Genomic DNA, 23,182 nt, shown 5'->3' on the forward strand with positions numbered 1-23,182 from the left:
AATTTTGATCACATTAAAAAAATTTTGCATAAATAAAACTACTGCAACCAAAATTAGAAGGAATGCAAAAAGCTGGGAAACAATTTTCACAGCTAATATTTCTGATAAAGGACTCGTTTCTAAAATATATAGAAAACTAAATCAAATTTACAAAAATTCAAGTCATTATCCAATTGATATGGTAAAAGAAATTAAAGTCATCTAGTCATATGAAAAAATGCTCTAAATCATTACTGATTAGAAAAATGCACATTAAAACAACCATGATGTACCACCTAACACCTATCATTTGGCTAAAAATGGAAAAAAAAAAAAGAAAAATGATCAATGTTGGAGGGGATGTGGGAAAATTGGGGCACTAATGCACTATCGTGGAAGGTCATTTTGGAGAGCAATTTGAATCTATGCCCAAAGGGCAATAAAACTCTGCAGACACAGGGTGGCTAGGTGGCACAGTGGATAGAGAGCATTGGCCCTGGAGTCAGGAGTATCTGAGTTCAAATTGGACCTGACACTTAATAATTACCTAGCTGTGTGGCCTTGGGCAAGCCACTTAACCCCAATTTGCCTTGCAAAAACTAAAAAAACAAAAAACAAAAAACAACTCTGCAGACCCTTTGGTCTAGCAATACTTATTACTAGATCTGCATCCCAAAGAAGTCATTAAAAAAAAAGGGTAAAAGTCCCACCTATACAAAAATATTTTAGCAGCTCTTTTTGTAGTGGCAAAGAACTGGAAATTGAGAGAATGTGCATCAATTGGGGACTGATTGAATAAATTATGGTATATGACAATAATAGAGTACGATTGTTCTGTAAGTAATCATGAGCAGGCTGACTTCAGAAAAGCCTGGAAAGACTTGCATGAACTCATGCTGAGTGAAGTGAGCAGAACCAGGAGAACATTGTACACATTAACAGCAACACTGTGGGATGAACAACTGTGACGGAATTAGCTCCTCTTAGTAGTTCAGTGAACAAGGATAATTCTAAAAGTCTTGTGATGGAAAATCCCATCCACATCCAGAGAAAAAATTATGGAATCTGAATGCAAACCAAAGTATAACTATTTTCACTTTTAAATTTATTTTGTTTTTTTCTTTTTCTCATGTTTTTCCCTTTAGTTCAGATTCTTCTTACACAACATGACTAATATGTTAAACACAATTATTCAGATATAACCTACTCAAATTATTTGCTGTCACCAAGAGTGGGGAGGGAAAGATAGGAGGGAAACAGAAAAATGTGGATCTCAAATGCTTACAAAAAGATGCATGTTGAAAACTATCTTTGCATGTAATTGAAAAAATAAAATAAAGTAACATTCAAATAAAATAGAATTTTTTACAAAAAGCAGCAATAGCTCAATCATAAACAGAAAACAGTCTGGATGACCCCTCCTCCCAACTTTGTGTTAATGACTACTTTCTCCCATCTCTACTTGCAGTCATCCTAAGCAGCATCCCTCTTTTCCACCTTGTCTAAACTCCATCCAACTCATTGTCTTATACCTAGAAATTAAAATTGGATTTTCAAGTATACCACACACCAACCACCATGGCCTACCAAGAAGTTGTGCTAAAGTTCCTGGGTTACAAACATCAGAGGCAGAAAGTGGGAAAAGGAAAGGAGATAGGGAGGGGGGCAGGATACCACAAAGATGGTGAACACAGCCCTGGTTTTAGGCCAATAGCAAAGAAAGGCCAGAAGAGGTTTCTTGACCTCCACTGGCCAGCCCCAAAAGGTTACTTAATCAGCTTTTCTGTGCACTGCATATTTCTAACCTGCAAGCAGACCAGATAATGAGTCAGTCACAGAGCTACAGACATTTCTCTAATCTCCAGCCCCTAAACCTAGTTAGAGTTGAAGAGACATACCCAGGATACATATACTAGCAGAATCACTTATTCCATATCCTAATGTAGACATGAATATAGAGAAAAGGTAGAATGTAAGTAGAAGAATGAGACAGGCTTGATTAAATGACAAGGTTATATAATCAGAGAACAAAAAAAAACAGGTTTCCTATAAAGTTATAGAACACACCAGGTAAGCCAGGAAGAGATCAGTCCTTCCTAGACAGAAGGCTAGACAGGGGTAAGGGAAGAAGGATCCCTACAAGCTCATAATAAGGAAGTTAAATGATCAATTACCAAACTCTTTAATGATAAAAAAACAAAACAATTCCAAGATCAGCCTTCACCTATCAAATTGGCAAGAAACAGTTAAATATAATAAAATTAAATGGAAAAGTATAGAGTCAACTTTTACAAGAACACAAGTCATTAGCCAATTGATAAATGGTCAAAGGGAATGAACAGGCAGTGTTCAAATGAAGAAATTAAAGCTTTCTATAGAAATTTGAAAAAAATGTTCTAAATCATTATCAGAGAAATGCACATTAAAATAGCCTTTAAGTACTTACTCCTATAGAAAAATAGGCATGTTTTTACTGTTTCATGACTGGTGGAGCTATTAATTGGTTCAATTCTCTTATTAAGTAATGAAGTAATATATGAGAAGTAGTATGGTACAAAAGACAGAAAGCAGGCCTTGGAGTGAAGAACATATGAGCTCAAATGCCTCTGACACTTACTACCTGTAGAATTATGGATCATTCTCAAACCTATATCATAAATCTGTTACTGACAGGATTAAAAAAAAAGACATGGGGCGGCTAGGTGGCGCAGTGGATAGAGCACCAGCCCTGGAGTCAGGAGTACCTAGTTCAAATCCAGCCTCAGACACTTAATAATTACCTAGCTGTATGATCTTGGGCAAACCACTTAATCCTATTGCCTTGCAAAAAAAAAAAAAAAAAACAACCTTAAAAAAAATTCCTGTACAAAAATATTCCAAGCAATAATATTTGTAATACATAAAAATTAGGAGGGGAAATCATATCTAATTAGAGAATGGCTAAACAAACTGCAGCATAAGACTATAAATTCAGATAACATAAAAATAACAATTATAATGATGACCAAGAATTCAGAGAAACAAAAAAATCTTATATGTACTTAAAAGAAGTAGAACCCAGAAAACAATACACATCATGTCCACAATGTAAATAAAAAGAACAACAATACAACAAAAATCTCTGCTATAAAATTTAAATATTATAATGGCATTCAAGAGTTTAGAAAATATACTTCTCAGGGCAACTAGGTGGCACAGTGGATAGAGCACTGGCCCTGGAGTCAGAAGTATCTGAGTTCAAATCCGGCCTCAGACACTTAATAATTACCTAGCTGTGTGGCCTTGGGCAAGCCACTTAACCCCATAGACTTGCAAAAGAACCTAAAAAAAAAAAGAAGAAAAGAAAATATACTTCTCTCCCTACATTGAAGAAAGTACAAAATTATGCATATTACCCTGTCAGTCATGGTTGACATATTGTTCAGTTTTTTCTGGACTGATTTTTTTTTCTCTTTATTTTTTAAATCTTTGCTACCAGTAATGACTAACTGGTGGTACAGTGACAGTGCCGGGCCTGGAGTCAGTAGGACCTGAGTTCAAATCTGATTTCATACTCTTACTAGCTATGTGACCCTGGGCAAATCCCTTAACCTCTATTTGCTTCAGTTTTCTCAACTATAAAATAGGGATGATAATAACAACTATCTCACAGGGCTGTTGTGAAGATCAAGGGAGATAACATATGTAAAAAAGTGCTTAGTACAGTGGCTGGGAAACAGAAAACATGATATAAATTTCCCCTTAAAGAGAAAAGAAGAGGGGCATTTTTGGAAATGTGTAAAAATAAAACTCATCAAAAAAATTAAAAAATTCTAAACAAAATATAGAAAGATATGAAGCATCTTTTACATAAAGAATGAAGAGTGAAGAAAGCAGGTCCAAAAAAAGCAATATTCACATTGATTTGAACTTTGGAGATAGAAACAGAAACACAAACAAAATCTGGATAAAAACAAATAAATAAAGAAGTTTAGATAGGCACATGAAAACTAATAGGAAAATTGTGTCACCACTTTGTTAAAGTTAAAATGTATAAAAAACAAGTTATAAATAACAAGTTTACATTTTCATGTTTAAACAGATACAATCTTTTGTTCCTGTATGTTTTCATATTTGTGTTTATCTATGGATATTAAGAGTACATTTTTTTAAAAAGCTAGTGTCCTGAAGTAGAAAAACCAAAGACCAGAAGTTCTCATCAGTCCTGTGTCACCTGCCTGAACAATCTCTAAAAGATATCTCATACCAGAGGGATGGTAGAAACTCTGGTCAGCTAAATAGTAAACATATTCTCATAATAGAGATGGTACCCTTCTGTTTATGTACAGCTTTCATTTCATATGTATTTGTGGGGACTTCAGCAGGTACTAAGTTATAACTATGCAGAAAAAAACATAGCACTTGCTTTACTTTGCCTGAAGAAGTTTACTTTATGTATGCAGCTTTAAACTCTTGTTAAAATAAGTGTAAAGTGTTGAGATGTTTCATATAAAAGTTTATACAAAGAGAAGGAGAGAATGAATAATACTTGAACAACATTCTCATCCAAACTGGTCAAAGGAGGAAAGAATACTCAAATTCACACAAATACACACAGTGGATTCAGAAATACATTTCAATTAACACAAGAAAAAGAGAGGGAACTGGAGAGCAAATTAAGGGAAGCATTAGTCCTAAGCAAAATAAACTCCAAGGATGTACAAAAATATTTGGAGCATATTTTGAGAAGGCAGACCTTGGAATCTAGGGGGGGTGGCTATAAAAGTTATGGAAATGAAGATAATGAAATACTAATATAAGAAATGATGAAAGGGATGGTTTAAAAAAAAAACCCTAGGCAATCATATAAATTGATACAGAGTGGAGTGAACAGATTCAGGAGGATAGCAATATTGTAAAGATAAATGATTTTGAAAGACTTAGAAATTTTGGTCAGCATGACCAACTATGACTCCAAAGGAGTAAATATGAAACATAATACTCACCTTCTGATAGACATGAGACTCAAAAGTGCAGAATGAGATAGAAATAGGTATGTGTGTATGTGTGTATTCATATAAATGTATGTGTATGCATATATGTTATGTATATTTGTGTGTATTTTTTTCTTTTTGGACATGACTAGTAAGTAAATTTACTTTGATTGATAACACATTTGTAGCAAACATCTTGTTTTCCTCTCATTCTCAGTGGGGAGATGGGAGTATGTGGGACAGAAGGGAGAGAAGGCAGATTTTTGATAATTGAAAAAAAATTTTTTTTACCTAAAAAAAGATAACAAAGAAACAAGGAATGATTCCAAGGAAAAAGTAGTATCTATATTGGTTCTCTAGGCATTTCTTTAGTCAAACTTTTAAATCACAGACTGACTAGGACAGTCAGTTTCAAATTATTCTGAAAGATCTTCTTAGGGTCCTGAGGACCAAGAAAGAAAAAAAGATGCCTCAAAATATAAAACTGAACAAAGAATAAAATATCCCATTGCATAATAAAGGTCCAAGTATGAAAAAGCCTCAGATATCAAGATTAATCACATGGCCAAAAAGATTGTCTCTCCAAGACAAAAAAATGGGTTCACACAGCTCAATGAAGATAACCCTTCTTTTCTAGGACAGAGAACCAAAGAGTCTTTGACATCTAGACAAAGATTTTTGTGAAGTCACATAGGAATGCAAAGTGCCCAGCTTTAGCCTCCTAATTTTTAAGAAGTTGCCTTTCTTCATATTGCCCAGGTATCTTCTCAGTCCCATATCTCAATACTCCTAACCTCTGCATCACTGCTCTTGTTTCTCCATCAATGGGATTTCTCTAGTTTCAAACTAGTTGATCTGGAAGAGCTCTAGAGACAAAGGAGCATCCTGTGGAATCAGGAGGCTAAGATCATTCTGTTAACAGCGAATAAGAGGTTGATGCTACTTTAGAGCTCCCAAAATCACTGAGGGGCATTGATTAGGTCCAATGTGTCTGCTCCCCATTCTTTCCTCCCTCCTCTCCCCATTACCTCCATAGAGCCAGCTTTACGGTTGCGGATGAGTGGTGATCTTCTTGGGAGACCAGGGATCTCAGGAGGTTGGGGTGAAGTTTGCAACATCCGATCTGGCTCATCTTGACCCTTATTCCGGCTCAGGTCTTCCATACTGCCCTTGTCTGCCTGCAGCTCCTCATTCTGCATCATGTTTAAGAGAAGAAGGGGTAACATCCTTCTCTAGGCCCAGTCCCTTCATTCCCTGTCACCAACTCTCTGGATTCCTGTATCTCAGGTTCTGAGATTCAGATTCCAGACCCCTTTCCTACCTCAGATGAAGCTGGGCGGAAGCCACAGCCAGTGGGAGCACTGCCATCTTCCTCAACACCTTTCACTCCAGGGCTGAAGTGCAGCTCTACATGGAATCGTTTCTCTGATGAGGGATCCTAAGGGATAACACCAGATGTGAGGAAGTCAGAGGATGGGATGATAAAAAACAGGGTGATGATAAAATGAAATTCTATGAAAAAAAGATACCTAATTCTCAGCTTTTTTGTCCTACCTCCTTCTCTAGTACCATATTGCTGTAAATCTCTTCTAGTATAATCTCTATGGTCAAAGAATTCTCATTTCCCTAACCCTGTGGTCCCTTGTTCATGTGACTTGACTAAATAAATTACTTCTCTACCTCCCACAGAAATTGGTCATTACAAAATCCACTTAAATAAACACCTATGAAGTTTAGAGAGAAAGGTGACTTCTCTAGATCTTGCTCTCCTCTCACCCTAGTCCTAGGTCCAGTGGCTGGGTTCCACATTGTTCCTTCTGGCACTTCTTATTTCCAGAATTGGTTCTGTTTATCAGGAAGCTCCTAACTATCCTGGCTTCATGCAGTAATCTGTAAACCAAATGATCTCCTACATTGTAGTCTACAGATCATGGGGATGGCAAGGACTTTCTTCTCTGAGCAATGGCTGGGGTAAGACAGGGTAGATCTTTTCCTGGTCCTACCCTGACATCTCCTCACCTGGGTGTTGTCTTCGTATAGCATGATGACAATCTGAGTCATGTAGTTGAGCTCTGAGATGGCACTGAGATAAGCCAGAGCTCTCTGCCACTGCACATCCTGAGATTCCTACCAAATAAGAGAAAGGGTTGCAATAAGAGAGGACAGAGAAGGAAAGGGGTAGTAGGCCTGAGGCTGGGGAAGGTCAGGAAATATAAAGAAAGACTTGCTTAAAGATCAAGAACTAAAGAAAGGAATTTCCCAGGATGTCAGGCAGATAGAGACAGAAGTTCCTTACATCAAGAAGTCCCCCATAACGGAAGACACTGAGCAGGGAATGGACATGGCTCTCACTGGTGAAGTAGAGACGTGTGCGGACATGGCGGCCTGGGGAAAGCACCCCTCTGGAGTACCTGAGAAAGTTGACTCATCATTCATAAGTATATAGTCATAACACCACTCCTCCACCATCTTTCTCTTATTCAATGTGCTCCTGTGCCAAAGCCTCTTTAACTATTCCAGCTTTAACCTCCCCCAAGTGCCCAACCCCCTTAACCCTCCCTCACAGGGGGTGCAGCTTGTTGACAGACTCATCTTCATGGGTTCGCTGTAGGTCAAGCTGAATCTTCTTTAGCAAAGGGAGACAAAAGCCCACAGCAATCTCCAGTTTCTCCTCCCGGCTGATCCCATACTCCTAGAGAACCAGAGACTATTGTAAGTATTCAAGGGAGCCTGTGTTCCTCTTATCACTGCCTACTCCCACTCTCCCTCTAAACCTGATGCCATCCTCATTTTTTTTTTTTTTTTAGGTTTTTGCAAGGCAAATGGGGTTAAGTGGCTTGCCCAAGGCCACAGAGCTAGGTAATTATTAAGTGTTCTAGACTGGATTTGAACCCAGGTACTCTTGACTCCAGAGCCAGTGATTTATCCACTGTGCCACCTAGCCACCCCATCCTCATGTTTTTCTATCATTCCTGGGTCTCCCTCAACTCACTATTATACCTACTCCATGTGTTACCAGGATTCTCTACATAGGTCAGAGTCCTTTACTCTTACTCATAGTTCAAGGACACTTATCAAGTGTCATCAGAAGAGGGTTGGAAAAAAAAAAAGAAGAGGTCTGGAGCAATTCAACTAATCCCATTCTGTTTCTATGCTTCCTCTCTACTGCCTTTCCAGACTCCAGCCATGAATCATTTCCAGAACCAACCTGAGGAATGACCACATCAGCAAGAGCCTTGGAGAGTCGCAATAGTTCTGCTGTGCCCTGGAGTCCCAGGCTCCCATTGTGCTGCACATCATACTTGACACAATCATAGATGTCAGGGATTTTACTGATATCAAAGCGTCCACTTTTCTGCCGAAAGTCACGTTCCAGCTTACTCCAGCGCTGCAGCATCAACTCCAGAGTCTCACTGTGATACAACTGCAGATCTGAAGGTAACAGGGAAAAGTCATATTAGGCAAAGAACCTTAACATGAGATAAGAAACAGTCCTGGACAGCAAACATATTCCAAATATGCAGGGTCCTAGAGGGAAGATAAGGATCCCCCAGGTACTCTGAGGAAGAGATAACAAAACCTTAAAAATATCCTGAGGGAAGAGATGGCACCTATTTACCCACCTGCTGATTTGGGATCCTGAAGTCGTTCACGTATTTGGTGTGTGAGGTTCTCAATTAGGGCAAATACCTTGTTACAGATTTCCACGGGATTCTGAATTATGGCCATTGAGTTGAGCAAGGAGAGGCTACCAGTAGGGGCCAGCTGGAAAAAACATAGAGAAAGAGTATCATGAGCTCAGGGCTATCCATGGATCTGGATAATCACAAAGCAAATGCATGCTAGCTTCGTGATGGACTTTTTTTTGGTGCAGATCTATATTTATATTTATTGTCTATAGATATATAGTATCAAGAGATACTAGCCTGAGTTCTCTATCCCTGAGACAATTATGTTCAGTAAAGGGGGCAGGTGGTAGACTGAAAGTCTTGAGGTCAGCATAACTGAAAGATTTATTAGTGATGGAAACTGTTCTTGGTCACATAAATGAGCCTTAAGACGATACGGAGACAATTCACAAAACCTAAAATCTTCCATGTCCAACTTAGAGTAGAGTGTAGGATGGAAAAAGGGATAAAGGGTCAACCCCATCCAACTGGATACTTAGCAAGGTGAAGAGAAATAGGTGGGGTCTTATTATATCCTAGTCAAGAGAACAGGAAGTAGAGTCATTTACTCCTCCTTACATCAATCCAGAAAAAAAGTATCTATTATGTGGTCCATTCAAGTTCCCCAAAGAATAACAAAAACAGGAATAGTAAGAGAAAATGGAGAGGTATTGTTCACTTCAAAATGGCAAATGGTCTCCTTACCAAGATCTATGCTAACTCTGAAAATCAGTGACTAAATTAGGCTGGAGTTAGAAAAGTTCCTTAAATGCAAAGTGGAGACAAAGCAAGGAACCTGCCTTGGTTCCAATCAATAATACAAAGGTGATCTGAGTTCACCAGAATGAGTTCCCATTTCAAGACCCTGAGGCATCCACAGTCATGAAGAGGGCCAGAGGAAAAGGGGAGGCAGTGTCTTAAGGGATCCCTAGGACTCTACAAATACCAGAAGATAAGGAAAAGATACTTAACCATCTAAATTACTGGGTGATTAGCAGAAAGGGCTACGAATAGTATCATTTATGAGATCCAGAATGATATTTTTGGAAGTTAGAACACAGGGAGCTCGGACCTGCTCATAGTCTTCAGGGCCAAAGGGTGTATCCTGCTGCAGAATGTGATGCAGTCGTGCCTTCACACGATGCTGGCAGCTGCTCAAAGAGTCACCATCACTGTCCAAAAGTCCATTCATGTTGGCACTCTTCACCATTTGCACTAGGATAGGTGTCAGCTCCCCCTCCAGTGCCAGTAATCCCTATAATAGGAGCCATGGAGAGTGGGGGCATTATTTACCCCCCCTCTGAGCCAGCATCCCTGGTAGTGGAGGAGTAGAATGGACCTAAGGGGCTATGGAGAAGACACAGAGCTGGCTTGGTGGGGGTAGGAGTGCCCCTACCTCCCTCCTATTCCCAGAAGAGCAGAAAGGGGTCATCCAGCCACCAACCTATCCTTCTGAGATGAACACCCAAAATCCCTGTTCTGCATTAACCCTCCATCTATATTAGCAGCTTTTTCAACTGCCAATGTCCATGACTTGGGGTTAGGGTGGACACCTTGGCAAAGGCTGCAGCCGTCATCTGTACACGACCCTCATCTGAAGCATAGATCTTGAGGTCATGGCGATAAGTGCTATGGAGCCGTAGAAGCCCACAACCAGGGAAGCCAGCATAGTCCCCTGGGAGTGAAGAGGACCATAAACAGACATCTGTCAGGATCCTAGGGCAGGGAAGAAGGAATTTATTCCTCCCCCCTTCAATGTTTCCTTGCCACAGTGATTTTTTTTCTTTATTTCCCCCCCTCACCCATATTTATTTTGTTCCAAACCCACCATACGTTTATTCCTCAATGTACTCACCCTGGCCCCCTGGGTACATGCAGCGAAAAGCTCGTCCTAGTTCCTCAGCCTGGACCCGGCCAGCAGGAGTCAGCTCTCCACCCCACTTCAATACCAGCAGCAGTGATGGTGCCAGGGTCTCCTGCTGTTGATCTTAGGGTAGGAGAAAGCAGGGAATTGGACTAAGGTAACCTTCTAGGAACATCTAAATACAGAGTGGAGGTGTGGATGTTAGCTTCAACAATTCTGAGAAGAAAGAGTTTGGGGATGAAACAAGAAAAGCAGGAAGGAGGTATGGCAAAGAATGGGTGTACTATATATATATATATACATATTAATCAAAGACCTAGAGTGCATTACAAATCTCACCTTGCTCCTCATTAGAGACCCTGGTTCCATGGGGGTAGTAAGTCAGCTGTACCTTTCTATTGATGCCTGAGAAGTGACCATACCTGCCAAGAACAGAGGCCACTGTCTAACCCCAGGTCACAGACTCCATAGCTGGCAGTCCATACCAGGCTCCCTTAATCTCACCCCACTCCTTACATCTCTAACACAGTCTTCAATTGTTCCAGCTTTCCTGTCTTCTCCTCAATCTCGCCACCAGAGTCCTTCTCCAGCTCTCCCAACAACAGCCGAGTGATGTCCAGCACCTCCTGAGAAAAGGGGAATAACAGGAGGTTTGCCACAATTTTTGGTCTCTCTATATTAGGATCACTTTATATTTCCCTCAGTCAAATTTCCCAAACTCATGTCCTTTCCTTCTAGAGTGACTGCCCTCTTCAATCAGGTTACTCACCTGCAGCTGCTCTGGCCTTTTCAGTTTCAATTTCCCAGTTTTGTAGCCACCATGTTTCTCAAACAGTGCAAAGAACCTGGGAATGGGTGGGTAAAGGAAAATATAAATGGTAGAATCAAGAACTTTTGGAACAATATACTGTCTGCCTTCCCCTTTCTTCATTCAGTATATGGCCCCTCCCCCTTACCTGGGATGTGTAACTTCCATCTTCATTTTCTGTTTGGGAGTTCGATCCCCATGACGAATGATGGCAATGACACAACGTAGTTCCATCCTGGGAAGAAGGCATATGTTAAAGCAACTTCAGTCAGCAAACCTCTTTAGGAGGGGGAAAGAGTACTATTGACAATAAAGAAAGGAGGTATAGCTAATAAAATTGCCTGCAAGGGATTCCCCTTGTCAGTCTAGAGAAAAGGTGGTAGGTGCTTATCAGTCAGTCCTAGGAATCCAAGCCCCAGATATCTCTATGGGTAAATACAGTTTCTCCCTCACTTACATGGTACCAGATGTGGTGGGAACAATGGGAATGTCTTCAGCCTCTGTGGGAATGGACCATGGAATCTGAAACTGGGGGGCAAGTTCCCGCATTATGGTATTCCTAGAAGAAGACACCAAAGGATATGATCTGGCAATTTTCAAACAAAGAAATTAGAGCCCCAAATGAAATAAAAACAATCCAAATCACTGATTAGAGAAATGCAAATTAAAACAACAATGAGGTACTACCTCACACCTATCAGACTGGTTATGACAAAAAAGAGAAAACAATCAATGCTGGAGAGGTTATGGAAGGACTGGGACATTAATGCATTGTTGGTGGAGTTGTGAACTAATTCAACCATTCTGGAGAGCAATATGGAACTATGTCCAAAGAGCAATAAAACTGACCATACCCTTGGACCCAGCAATACCAATACTAGACTTATATCCAGGAAAAAAAGCATAAAAAAAATGGGAAAAATCTCATATTTCCAAAATATTCATAGCAGTTCAGAGAGCTTGGACAACCCTGGGAGACTTGTTAAGGACAATGCCATCTACATCCAGAAGAAAAAAAAAAACAAAACCAAAAACCAAAAAAAACCCCACAGACTCTGAAGGAACACTATGTTCACTTTTTAAAAATTTCTCTTATGTTTTTTCTTTCCTATCTCATGGTTTTCTTTCTTGTCCCTTAGTCCTAATCACTTGTATACAAAATGACTAATATGTAAACATGTACATGTACAATGTTGACTAGACTGCTGGCTGCTGAGGGGAGGGAATAGGAAGGAAGGGTGGAAGAAGACTGTGTAACTATAAATATGCAAGTGGATGAATGTTGAAAAACTTTCATAATATGTAATTGGAAAAATAAAATAGGGGTGGCTAGGTGGCACAGTGGATAGAGAGCACCGGCCCTGGAGTCAGGAGTACCTGAGTTCAAATCTGGTCTCAGACACTTAATAATTACCTAGCTGTGTGGCCTTGGGCAGGCCACTTAACCCCATTTGCCTTGCAAAAAAAAAAAAAACCTAAAAAAAAAGGAAAAATAAAATAAACTATCAATCAAAAAAAAAAAGGAAGACAGAAAAATAATGGGACCTTCTTCATCATGGTTAAAAAAAAACTTCAAAAGAGATAATCTCTGTTAAACAGGAAAAAAAAAATGATAACCCCCACTCCTAGACTGGCTTCTCCTCACCCAAACCAATATCTCCCATTCCATACCCTAAGATCTTGGCACAGTCATCATAGTATTTCATTGAATTCTTGACAAAGCTGAAGCCATTGACATCACAGACAAAGGAATGACCATTGGCACGGAGAAGGTCAAACCCACAGACTGTTTGCTGTGGGAGAGTAAGGTAAAGGATAAAACCAGGATGGAGCAATAATTTCTTCCCAAATTACTCACATCTTTTCCTCTTCCCCTCCATCCCATTTACCCTATAATTCCCCTCACCACCAATACCATACCACCACCTTGTATCTTCCTCTACCTTGAAAGCAACACAGACTTTCCTGGCCACTAGTTTCTCCATGGCAGTCAGCATGACTGGGTATCGAATCTCCTTCCCTTCACTGTCCCTTTCCACTTTTCCATCTAATGCTGGAGACTTTCGGGCTTCAGCATGGGCATAATCTGGCCCCACTGTGTATACCTACAAAAAATATAACATTCCTGAGAGAATACATGTCCCACAGTTCCCTCAGGCCTAGTATGACATATATACTTGAAGAGATTATGGGAAATAAATCATTTTAAAAGGAGGGACTTTGAGCATTATGTTGAGTCTACAAAAATCAACAATCGTTAAACAAAGGCTTTAGAGGCATAATTATAAGGACTGCTCCACCAATACCCCAATATTATGCTCTATTTTCTATTTTTAAAAATCTCTACTGCAATATATCAAATGCCTTCACAGTCCTATTTTACAAATGTCACAAATGCCTCAAACCCATCATCTCCATTCCTTCCCATATAATTTCAGTACATTCCCAAATTCACACTCAATTTTTATCTCATACTTCCAACTTTCCCCCTTCTCCTCCAACTTCAAAACTTCCCCTTATACTTCCAAGTCCCTCAACCCCCACAATAACATCTTAACTGTGTAGTTTTGGGTAAATTCTCATTTTCCTCATCTATAAAGGGAAGGAAATGAATCTTTAAAATGAGAGTACTGAACTACATGGCCTTTGAAGTCCCTTCTGCCTCCCAAATGGTAGGATTTGTGTACATAACCACACCCCCTTCCCTCCCCTGCAACCTTGACATCAGTGCCATCTGTGGGCATGAATTCCTCATAGATGTAAGATCCAGTTTTTCGGACATTGCTTTCAGGGGAGTACACACTGCTTCGACTGCCAATCTATGAAAAGGAAAGGGATGAAGAAGCATGTGAGTCTATCCAACCTCAACATTTTGTTCCTGAATCCTTCAGCTTTTATCCCAGAACACCATCCCTATCCTTCCATCTCTCTGCCCCTCCCCATATCCCTGACTGCCCCCACACCTTACGAAAGAGGCGCTGGCTTCCCCCACCAGCTGTGCTGGGATAGTAGATGTAGACGTTGTGATCCTCAGCACTCACTGGCTTCTCCACAAATGGTTTGGGAAATACAGCTCCATTCACCTCCACCTGGTCCTCACCCTCTATCAGGTTGCACTCTGAGAGGTAGAATATGGTCAGTCCTGAAGGGCATACTTCTTCTACCACTGAAATACCCCAGAGTCTTAATCTCTGCAACCTTGAAATCCACAAGCCCTGCATTCTAGGAACCACCCCAGAGCCCCAAAACCCCTTACTGTCTCATCTAAACAACAAGCAAAACCCTACTTAGCTGTTAACTGCAGAAAAATCTTAAGGACACCAAGCTAGGTTGAAGCCCAGGGAATTGGGCAAAGGATGGGGCTGGATACTCACCCTCTGGCCGGGCAGGATCACGATTAAGCACAGCATATCGAGGCAGATCAATACCCTCCTCTTGTAGGATTCGATAAACTTCCCGCCTGCAACCCCAAAACTATTAGCTAGAGGAAGCACTAGGATGGGGTGGGGTGAGGAAGTAGAGCTGGGGGTCTTAAGAGTACAGAGTGAAAGAGAAGCAAGTTCCTGGTTTTGCCCTCCCCCAAACACTGGAGGCTGAGGTTGTGGGCAACAATGAAGGAAAACCCAATCCCACACACATATATGAGAGGTCAAAAGGAAGTCATACCTGTCCTGGATATAATACTGCATAGTCAGATCATTTATGAGGAAGGGATTTCGAAGCTTTGCATAAGCAACAGCTTTGTCCAGGGGAAAGCCTAGTAGAAAGGCAGAATCCAAGACACAAACATTGTAAAATGAGAATTATCGATTTTGCCTGAACCTTCTATATACTAACCCCACCACTACCCCTGACTCATTTCTCAAAGATACAAAAGCTCCTTTGGAATTATTTTCAGGAGTTCAAACCATCTGATGGTTCTAAAAGTTGTGGAACTATCCTAAGATCTAAGTGTGTAACCCACCCAACACAAAGAATTTTTTTCAAACCTGTCAGAGGGAAAATGCACTCCTATTCACTGTCATGCTCCCAATCAATTCTAAACTCCTAAACCCCACAATTCCCAATTCCATTCTACTCTCTTTTCTCCTTGAGGTCCTCACCTTTAGAGTGGAAAGAGATGAGGCAGTGGCAAGGTGGCCAGTTCTCCACAGGCTCATTGAGGATAACATCCTCACCCAGAATAATCACAGTTAGGTAGTCAAAACGGCATAGTCGTTCTAGGATCTGGGTCATTGGCTTGGACTTGGATTTCTTGGTCATGGCACAAATGCCAACAATAATCTGCCGCTCAAGGGGCTATAATAGGGAAGAAGTTATCAGAAACCCTCCATAAGAGATGTCAGGACTTCCTAGAGATACAAAGTTTCCCTTTTACCAGAACACTGGATCCCCCCCCCCCATATAAAAACTACAGGATACAGTCAAAACCAAGTGAGCAACGCTACTATGCAGAGGTACCTTGCCTTCTCCTACAAATTAAGTACTCCTGTTGTCCAAAGAATAATTAATGCCTTCTCCACAGGAGCACAGCAGGGTATTTTTTGTGACCAGGTATCAGGTTACCCGGATACCCAGCAATCCCTTGGATTTTAACAAATGCACTAGAGTAAAGGTTCTACAAATGAAGTAGCTTGTTTTTATTACTTTGTCATCTCTTAAATCAGGAAAGAGCCAGATGTCAATAAAAGACAAGTAGATCAGGTTTTTTTTAAAGGTTGAAGAAGTGGTCACAACTGAACGCTGCCCTTAATAAAAGTGGCTCCACCATTACTTTTTTTACTCTTCACGTACTTACCACTTCATCTTCCTCATCTTCAAGGAGCTCACTCTCACTCTCTTCCATACTCATGCTTGCTCCCCGGGTGCCCAGCCCCTCATCCCCAGCTCCAACGAAGAAGCGGGGCGTGGCACTCTCGATCTCACTGGCCGTCAGCGACCACATTCCCACCAGGAGACCCACTCATCCCGATCTGCAGGAAACAGCACTCCATCAGGCCCCACGGTAGATAGAGGACAGGAATTTTGGAAAGGGGACGGTTGCCAGATGATAAGAAGTAGGGAAGAAGAAGTCAGGTGAAAGAAATCTGAGATAAATAAAGGTCAGAAGGGTAGACCAAAGGGGATAGCCAAAGGTTATCCCAGGAATGAAATTATTACCAGTCAGGGAATTAACCCTTATGGTGCTGACATTTCTTCAGTTCTTCCAGTGGAAAAGAATCTTCAGCAACAAGTAGGAGAAGCAGTTCCTAATACTGCTGCTGGGGGAGGCAGGGGGGAGTGGTCTTTGTTGAAAGAGAGGGCTGGCAGTGACATTCTAGACTTAGAACTCAAATTGGAACTTTCTTAGTCCTTCTATCTCACTCTCCAGTGCTAAGCTTAGGGACCTTAACAAAAGTTGAATGAAGGCAGTTGACATTGCCTGAGACCATTATCCCCAATTCAACCCCAAAGACCACTGCAACATCAACTGCCCCAAAGCCTTTCACATCCTATCCATAAGTTTTTCCAACTCAAAGAAATATACAAAAGACTAGATGTCAAAACAAAGGCTATAAAACTATTAGGGAGATTGAACTACAGGCAGTCACAATTTTACCAATATACTATCAGACTGAGAGCTGAGTGCTCCACTCACATTTCTTTCATCAGGGTTCCTAAGCTTTAGGTATCACAGAACAGGGTTCTGCCCTGGACAACAGCCAGCAAAAAAAAAAAAAAAAAAAAAAATATGGAAAGAATATGAAACTCAGGATTAGAAGATCTAGGTTCAAAATCCAGGCTCTGCCACTTTCTAAAGTGACTCTAAACAATTCCCTTAATTTATCTGAGACTCAGTTTCTTTTTTTTTTTTTAGGTTTTTTGCAAGGCAAATGGGGTTAAGTTGGCTTGCCCAAGGCCACACAGCTAGGTAATTATTAAGTGTCTGAGACCAGATTTGAACCCAGATACTCCTGACTCCAGGGCCGGTGCTTTATCCACTACGCCACCTAGCCACCCTGACTCAGTTTCTTAAGTTGCAAAATGAGAATGCTCCTATTTGTATTCCCTATCCTACAAGGTTGACACAAATAAAAAACTTTGGGAAATACTATATAAATGTTTACTTTAGCTTAGGAAGAATGTTATATATTTAAATTCATCTAACCTTTTAAAATAAATTTCAATCTTCAGTAATTTTTGTTTTGATTTTATACATTCCCACTACAGGGAATGTTTTCTCTAATTATGTAATCATAACTGATTTGGTCCTACAGAGTATCTACTTCCTTTTCCTCTTCTGAAAGCTTTATTCAAGTAACTGCATTTCCCTCAGTCCCTTCATAGGCAATGAAATTATTTTCCTATTTTCTTTTGTATGTCTTGTGAATGCCTCTGTACCCATATCATTTTGTTATTACTCTGGACTCAGTGACCTGGCCTGATTTTCATTCCTTATAAGTCTTCCCAAGTCTCTGTATAGTTCTGAGTTTAAGCAGCTTAGATTTTTTTTTCTGTCCTTCCTGTTCTTTCTCTGCAGCAGAATTTCCTCTCATGTTTAGGATTCTTCTGATCCTGTGCACTTCCAGCACTTCCACTCATGGAGTGACTCCCTTCTGGTTTTGCTCTAAATTCACAACAGTTGTCTTCCTGACTTCACATTTCACCCCCATGATAGATCCACTGGTGTTGGGTTAAAGTATTCAAGCTAAGAAGCTCCACAAACATCAATGAGGCTAGGCTTGCTATTAATAAGGCTTGTGTGAAGGAATAAGCATACATTTGATTATGTCAGGGTTTACATAACAAATGAGAAAAGTTTTTTTTTATAATTATGGTTAATGAAGAGCTGATGAGTCTTAAATTTCAAACTAGAGAATTTTAAATTTCAGACTAGAGAAGGTTAAGGAAAAACAGAAAAGGGGCAGCTAGGTGGCACAGTGGACAGAACACCAGCCCTGGAGTCAGGAGGACCTGTGTTCAAATCCAGCCTTAGACACTTCATAATTTACCTAGCTGGGTGTTGGGCAAGTCAATTAACCCCATTGTCTTGCAAAAAAAAAAACCACCTTAAAAAAAAGAAAAACAGACAAAAAAGAGGATCCCTTACATTCCAAAGATGTCTATAAAGAGCAAGCTGCCCATATTTAGGGTTTAGTAAAAGGGTAAACAAGGTAACAAAACCAGGTTAATGACAAGTGGAGTTATTATTATTAATTAAGGGAAATGACTTCTTGAGATCAAGAAAGAACTACCATAGGCTAATGCTCTGATCTTAGAAAAAAATATTTTTAATCTGAAGGCTATGGATAGATTTTAGGATGTATAAATTTGGATGGAAAAAATATCTTAATATTCACTATTGTCTAACTGAAGTTTAGCCTTTATGAATGCAAGCAAACTTTATTCTGAGGAGTTCATAGGGTTCACTAGACTGTCAAAAGGGGGCCATGAGGGGCGGCTAAGTGGTGCAGTGGATAAAGCACTGGCCCTAGAGTCAGGAGTACCTTCGCCTTCGTTCAAATCTGGTCTCAGACGCTTAATAATTACCTAGCTGCGTGGCCTTGGGCAAGCCACTTAACTCCTTTGCCTTACAAAAAAAAGAAAAACCTAAAAAAAAAAAGGTCCATGACACAAATAAAGGTTGCCTTAGAGAACATTAAGAAGGGGAGAACAGAAAGTGTTTACAACAATGATAAGCCTGGGCTTGCTATGCAGGAGGCCTGAGTGAAAGAACAGGCATAAACTTTGATTACAGTAAAATTTACTTCTTTGTATCTTTTCAAGAAGCTGGGGTCTGTATATCCCTGCCAAGGCCCTCCCACTACCTTTCTGCTCTCTCTCTCTCTCTCTCTCTCTCTCTCTCTCTCTCTCTCTCTCTCTCTCTCTCTCCTCCTCCTCCTCCTCCTCCTCCCCCAATATATGATGGTAACAAACAATAGCACCTCAGACTGATCAAAGCTAAAGGGCAGCCTCACTCACTTGGAATCAACAGAGAAAAAAGGAAAGCAGTCTCCTCTATCTCTCTAGGAGCTTCTGCTTTGGATCAGGAATGGGGGGGAGAGAGAAAAAACCTTGAGATGAAGGTAAAACTGGAACTAGAGGTAGTCAAGTTAGAAATACATTAAGAACCACAAAGAAGGGTACTTCTAATGTTGATTTTTAAAAATGCACTTTTTTTGAGTCAGAAAATTCCACTCTCCACGGCACATAAGTATTTATTTTGTGATAAGATGTATTGCTACAGTGAAGGTTCAAAGCCTCCCATAGAAAGTGGGAGGAAGAGGAAAGAGTTTAGGAAGGGACAGGGAGTACGGGGGTAGGGGAGAGTGATAGGAGGCAGCACTGCCTGGGGGCGCCCAAATGCCCTCTCCGGCATTTCGGGGGTCCTCCGCATTAGAACCGGGGGCCGCGTGCAGCAGCTCCTCAGCTAAAACACTTCAGGGAGATTTTCGCGGTTGCAAAGCGCCGGCGCTCGGGGTCCCCGCAGAAGTGCCCCCGCGCCTGGCAGCCCTCCTTCGGGGTCTCCCCCGCCCCCCATCCCGGCCGCTCCCCGCACTCACCCCACTTCCCGCCCGGTCCCCGGAGCTCCGGGGGACAAGCCGCGGTGTGCTCCGGGGGGGCTCCGCGCCGACCCCCGGGCCCGCCCCGCCCCCTCGGGCCTCCCCTCCCCCGCCGCCCCGCCCGGGTCACCCGGCCGACGCGGCCGCCCCGCGGCCCGTTCCGACCCCGCAGCCCGCGCCCGCGGGCCGCGACCCCAGCCCCGCGCCGCCGGGGCTCGCGACCCCCCCGCGGACGCCGGCCCCCGGCCCCGACCCCCGGCCACTCCCCCGCGGCCCCGGCCCGCGCTCACCCGCCTCTCTCCGCCGGCGCAGCCGAACCTGCCGGCAGCGGGCACCTGACGGGGACCCAATCAGAGCGCGACTTCCCCTCCCCCGGGCGGCCAATCGGAGGCGGGCGCGCTCGGGCCCGGCGTCAGGCTGCGTTGGCCGGTGCTCCGGAGGAAGCGCGTCCCCTGGCGTTCGCCCGCGGGCAAGCGCAGCCTCGCCGCCGGCCCCCTCTCCCCGCACCCCCGGGATTAGACGGAGAGCCGGACCCGGAGAGTGTGACCGGCGCAGCGGCGCAGCCGCGTGTGAAGCCATGTATCCCCTCCAGGGCAGAGGCCCGGCCGCCCGCCGCCTGCGGACTGCCGAGGGCGCGCGCTGAAGTGCCGCAGGGCACAAGCGCATGCAGAAGCGCGACTGAGAATGTTGGCAAACAGAGGCAGCCTCAGGGGCAGGGAGGACAGAGAGCACAGACAGAGCACAATGAAGCCCAGGCAGAGATAGGACCCGAAGGTAGGCGCCAGCCTCTGCTGCACGGCCAGCTGTCCCAGGCCAGGCGGGCACCCCAACCTAGCCGACTTCCCCATTCGGCCCCTAAGCATCCGTGGCCACAAGGAAACAACGCAGGCTTTGTCTTTGTGGAAAGAAAGCGGCCACCGACCTGAGCTTGGAAAGGAAGCTAGGGATCCTAAGAAGCAGGAGAGCTTCGTGATGGCAGATGGAACGTTGTTGCGTGATGAACCACCATGAGCTCACTTGAACTAGCATGAAGACAGCGTAAGGGTGCTAGGTTGTGATGGCTTTTAAATCTCAAACAGAGGAGCTCACATTCTGTCCTAGAGATAATAAAGAACCCCTGGAGTTTATTAGTTAAGAGAAACTTTGCTTTAAGGAAATCATAGCATATTGGTTTGGGGAAAGATTGGAGTCTTAGGAAACCGATGAGCTTGTTGTTGTTCAGTTTTCTCAATTTTCAGGACCCTATTTGGGATTTTTTTTTTTTTGGCAAAAAATACTAGAGTTATTTGCCATTTTCTTCTGCAACTTGTTATACAGATGAGGAAACTGAGGCAGAGTTAAGTGAATAATCCATGGTCACACAGCTAGTAAGGGTCTGAGTTGGTGTTTAAAATGAGGAAAAATTGCTGACTACAGGCTGAGTGTTCTTATCTATTGTGAAGTATAGGTAAGAGGTAATGAGGACCTGACTCCATGAGTAGAAAGGAGAGTACAGAAGCAAGCTAGCTCATGGTTAAATGTTCAGCATGAGCGTTTATCCTTCAGAAATCTTTCCATTTCTGCACATCAAAAGTTGTTTAATTTTTTTTGACTGTTTAGATTTTCTAAACATCTAAAAAAAGTGTTTCTAATGCAGATTGAACTTAAAAGTATGTGAACACATTATTTCTGGCCCTCTCCCAGCCCAGTTGTCAAATATTTACCAACACAATTCTGTATTGCTCTATAAATATTGCTTGAGCTCAGTTGAAGTCTCAGAGAATGAAGTCATGATCAGACTAGAGGCCTGATGACTATAGGCTTAATAATAATAATAATAACAATACTTATTATTATTATTATTATGAATATTATCATTATGGTGCTTTAAGGTTTGCAAAATGCTTTCCATCTATTATCTCACTTGAGGCCTCACAACACCCCAGAATGAATGCAAGAGATGTCCTGGAGGTAAATTTCACAAGACTTGACAGCTAATTCATAATTTAGAGTATGGAAGAACAACAAATAGAGGGTAATTCCAAGATTGTGAAACTGGATAACTGGAAAGATGATGAGTCTCTTGACAGAAAAAAAGAAAAGTTTAGAAGAGGGGTAAATTTGAAGAAAACATAATTTCAGCTTTGGACATGTTCATTTTGATATGACCATGGAACATACAGGTAGAAATGTCCAGCAAGCAGCTGTTCATTCAAGACTGGAGCTCAGGGGAGAGACTAGAACTGCATATATGCAAGTCAGGGACACTACGAGAAAATTAATTCATGTTGAAGGCCAGAGAGGTGGAAAGATATCTAGATGGAAAGGTTTTTAGAAAGAAAAATGCCAACTTTCCCCTTACTTCACTCATCCTGATCCCTACCAACCCATTCTCAATTGGATGTCTTTTTTTTTTGTCAAGGCAGTGGGGTTAAATGGCTTGCCCAAGGCCACACAGCTAGGTAATTATTAAGTTTCTGAGGCCGGATTTGAACTCAGGTACTCCTGACTCCAGGGCTGGTATAGCCCAAGTTAATCTCTTTCTCAGAAGTTGTTGTATTCCAGATATTTTACTATACCATTTATTTATTTGTATTTTTCCAATAGTATGCAAAGATAGTTTTCTGCATTCATCCTTTTGCAAACTTTTGAGTTCCTCATTTTCTACCACCTTCCCTTTTCTCCCCCTCCCAACCATGGCAGTGAGCACTTTGATATAGATTGTACATGTACAATCATGTTTAACATTTCCATATTAATCATGTTGTGAAAGAAGAATTAGAACTAAGGTGGGGGGACTTTAGAAAGAAAAAACAAAGTTTTTAAAAAGTACTACATTATTTTTTACCAGATTCAATATTATGCTTACCTAAAAACATAAAGAAAGATGGCAAGGACTCCAAGGACTGACCCTATAGATATTCTAGGCCCTTTCCCCTACAATCTCTTCATGGGATGTAAAAACCTCTCTGACTGCATATCGTACCCTCATCCTTATAATTATATCTCCTTGACCGTGTATTTTCCAAATGGGATAATTATTCTAATTTGAGTAACTATCCTGTTAATCTAGGTAATTTCTTGGCATCCTAGGTAAATCCCTAACCTCCCACACAGGAGGTACTTCCAATCTTTACTTTTACCCCCTAATTCTCATAACTACCCACACTCTGACGTAAAACTCTCTTCCTACACCTGATTAATTCTTCCCTCCCTTACCTGAGCAATTATATTCACTTCCAGTGATCTTCATCCCTCTCCATTTTTATCTACATTACAATCCCACCAGTACAAGTGATATTCATCCTCTTCAGAGGAATAAATTTATCTACATTTTAGCAATTACTCCACCTCGAGGATTGTAAAAT

The 23,182-nt window shown here is 41.8% G+C and overlaps 1 protein-coding gene across 9 annotated transcripts in view; it reads right to left on the bottom strand.

The window, feature by feature from the left end:
- The window catches only part of PPIP5K1 (diphosphoinositol pentakisphosphate kinase 1), a 45,141-nt gene extending 24,931 nt beyond the window's left edge, over window positions 1-20,210 (bottom strand). For 7 of the 9 annotated variants that reach the window (XR_012478132.1, XM_074235259.1, XM_074235258.1 and 4 more), the window contains exons 1-24: window positions 20,126-20,210; window positions 16,091-16,265; window positions 15,396-15,591; window positions 14,959-15,049; window positions 14,667-14,752; window positions 14,256-14,410; window positions 14,010-14,111; window positions 13,236-13,397; window positions 12,964-13,085; window positions 11,750-11,851; window positions 11,441-11,527; window positions 11,254-11,329; window positions 11,001-11,110; window positions 10,824-10,906; window positions 10,476-10,607; window positions 10,174-10,295; window positions 9,693-9,875; window positions 8,576-8,717; window positions 8,161-8,384; window positions 7,517-7,644; window positions 7,249-7,363; window positions 6,972-7,079; window positions 6,274-6,390; window positions 5,981-6,145 (exon numbers count right to left, since the gene is read on the bottom strand). Coding sequence is in view for 8 of the 9 variants with exons in the window: in XM_074235259.1 (XP_074091360.1) it covers window positions 5,981-6,145; window positions 6,274-6,390; window positions 6,972-7,079; window positions 7,249-7,363; window positions 7,517-7,644; window positions 8,161-8,384; window positions 8,576-8,717; window positions 9,693-9,875; window positions 10,174-10,295; window positions 10,476-10,607; window positions 10,824-10,906; window positions 11,001-11,110; window positions 11,254-11,329; window positions 11,441-11,527; window positions 11,750-11,851; window positions 12,964-13,085; window positions 13,236-13,397; window positions 14,010-14,111; window positions 14,256-14,410; window positions 14,667-14,752; window positions 14,959-15,049; window positions 15,396-15,591; window positions 16,091-16,237 (2,955 nt within the window). In the remaining variant the exon portion in view is untranslated. Of the gene's footprint in view, window positions 1-5,980; window positions 6,146-6,273; window positions 6,391-6,971; window positions 7,080-7,248; window positions 7,364-7,516; window positions 7,645-8,160; window positions 8,385-8,575; window positions 8,718-9,692; window positions 9,876-10,173; window positions 10,296-10,475; window positions 10,608-10,823; window positions 10,907-11,000; window positions 11,111-11,253; window positions 11,330-11,440; window positions 11,528-11,749; window positions 11,852-12,963; window positions 13,086-13,235; window positions 13,398-14,009; window positions 14,112-14,255; window positions 14,411-14,666; window positions 14,753-14,958; window positions 15,050-15,395; window positions 15,592-16,090; window positions 16,266-16,452; window positions 16,844-20,125 lie in introns of those variants that run through there. The other 2 variants (XM_074235260.1, XM_074235254.1) reach the window with 2 other exon arrangements.
- Window positions 20,211-23,182: the final 2,972 nt, after the last annotated feature.

Source organism: Macrotis lagotis, chromosome 4, assembly GCF_037893015.1.
Source record: "Macrotis lagotis isolate mMagLag1 chromosome 4, bilby.v1.9.chrom.fasta, whole genome shotgun sequence".
Classification (NCBI taxonomy): domain Eukaryota; kingdom Metazoa; phylum Chordata; class Mammalia; order Peramelemorphia; family Peramelidae; genus Macrotis; species Macrotis lagotis.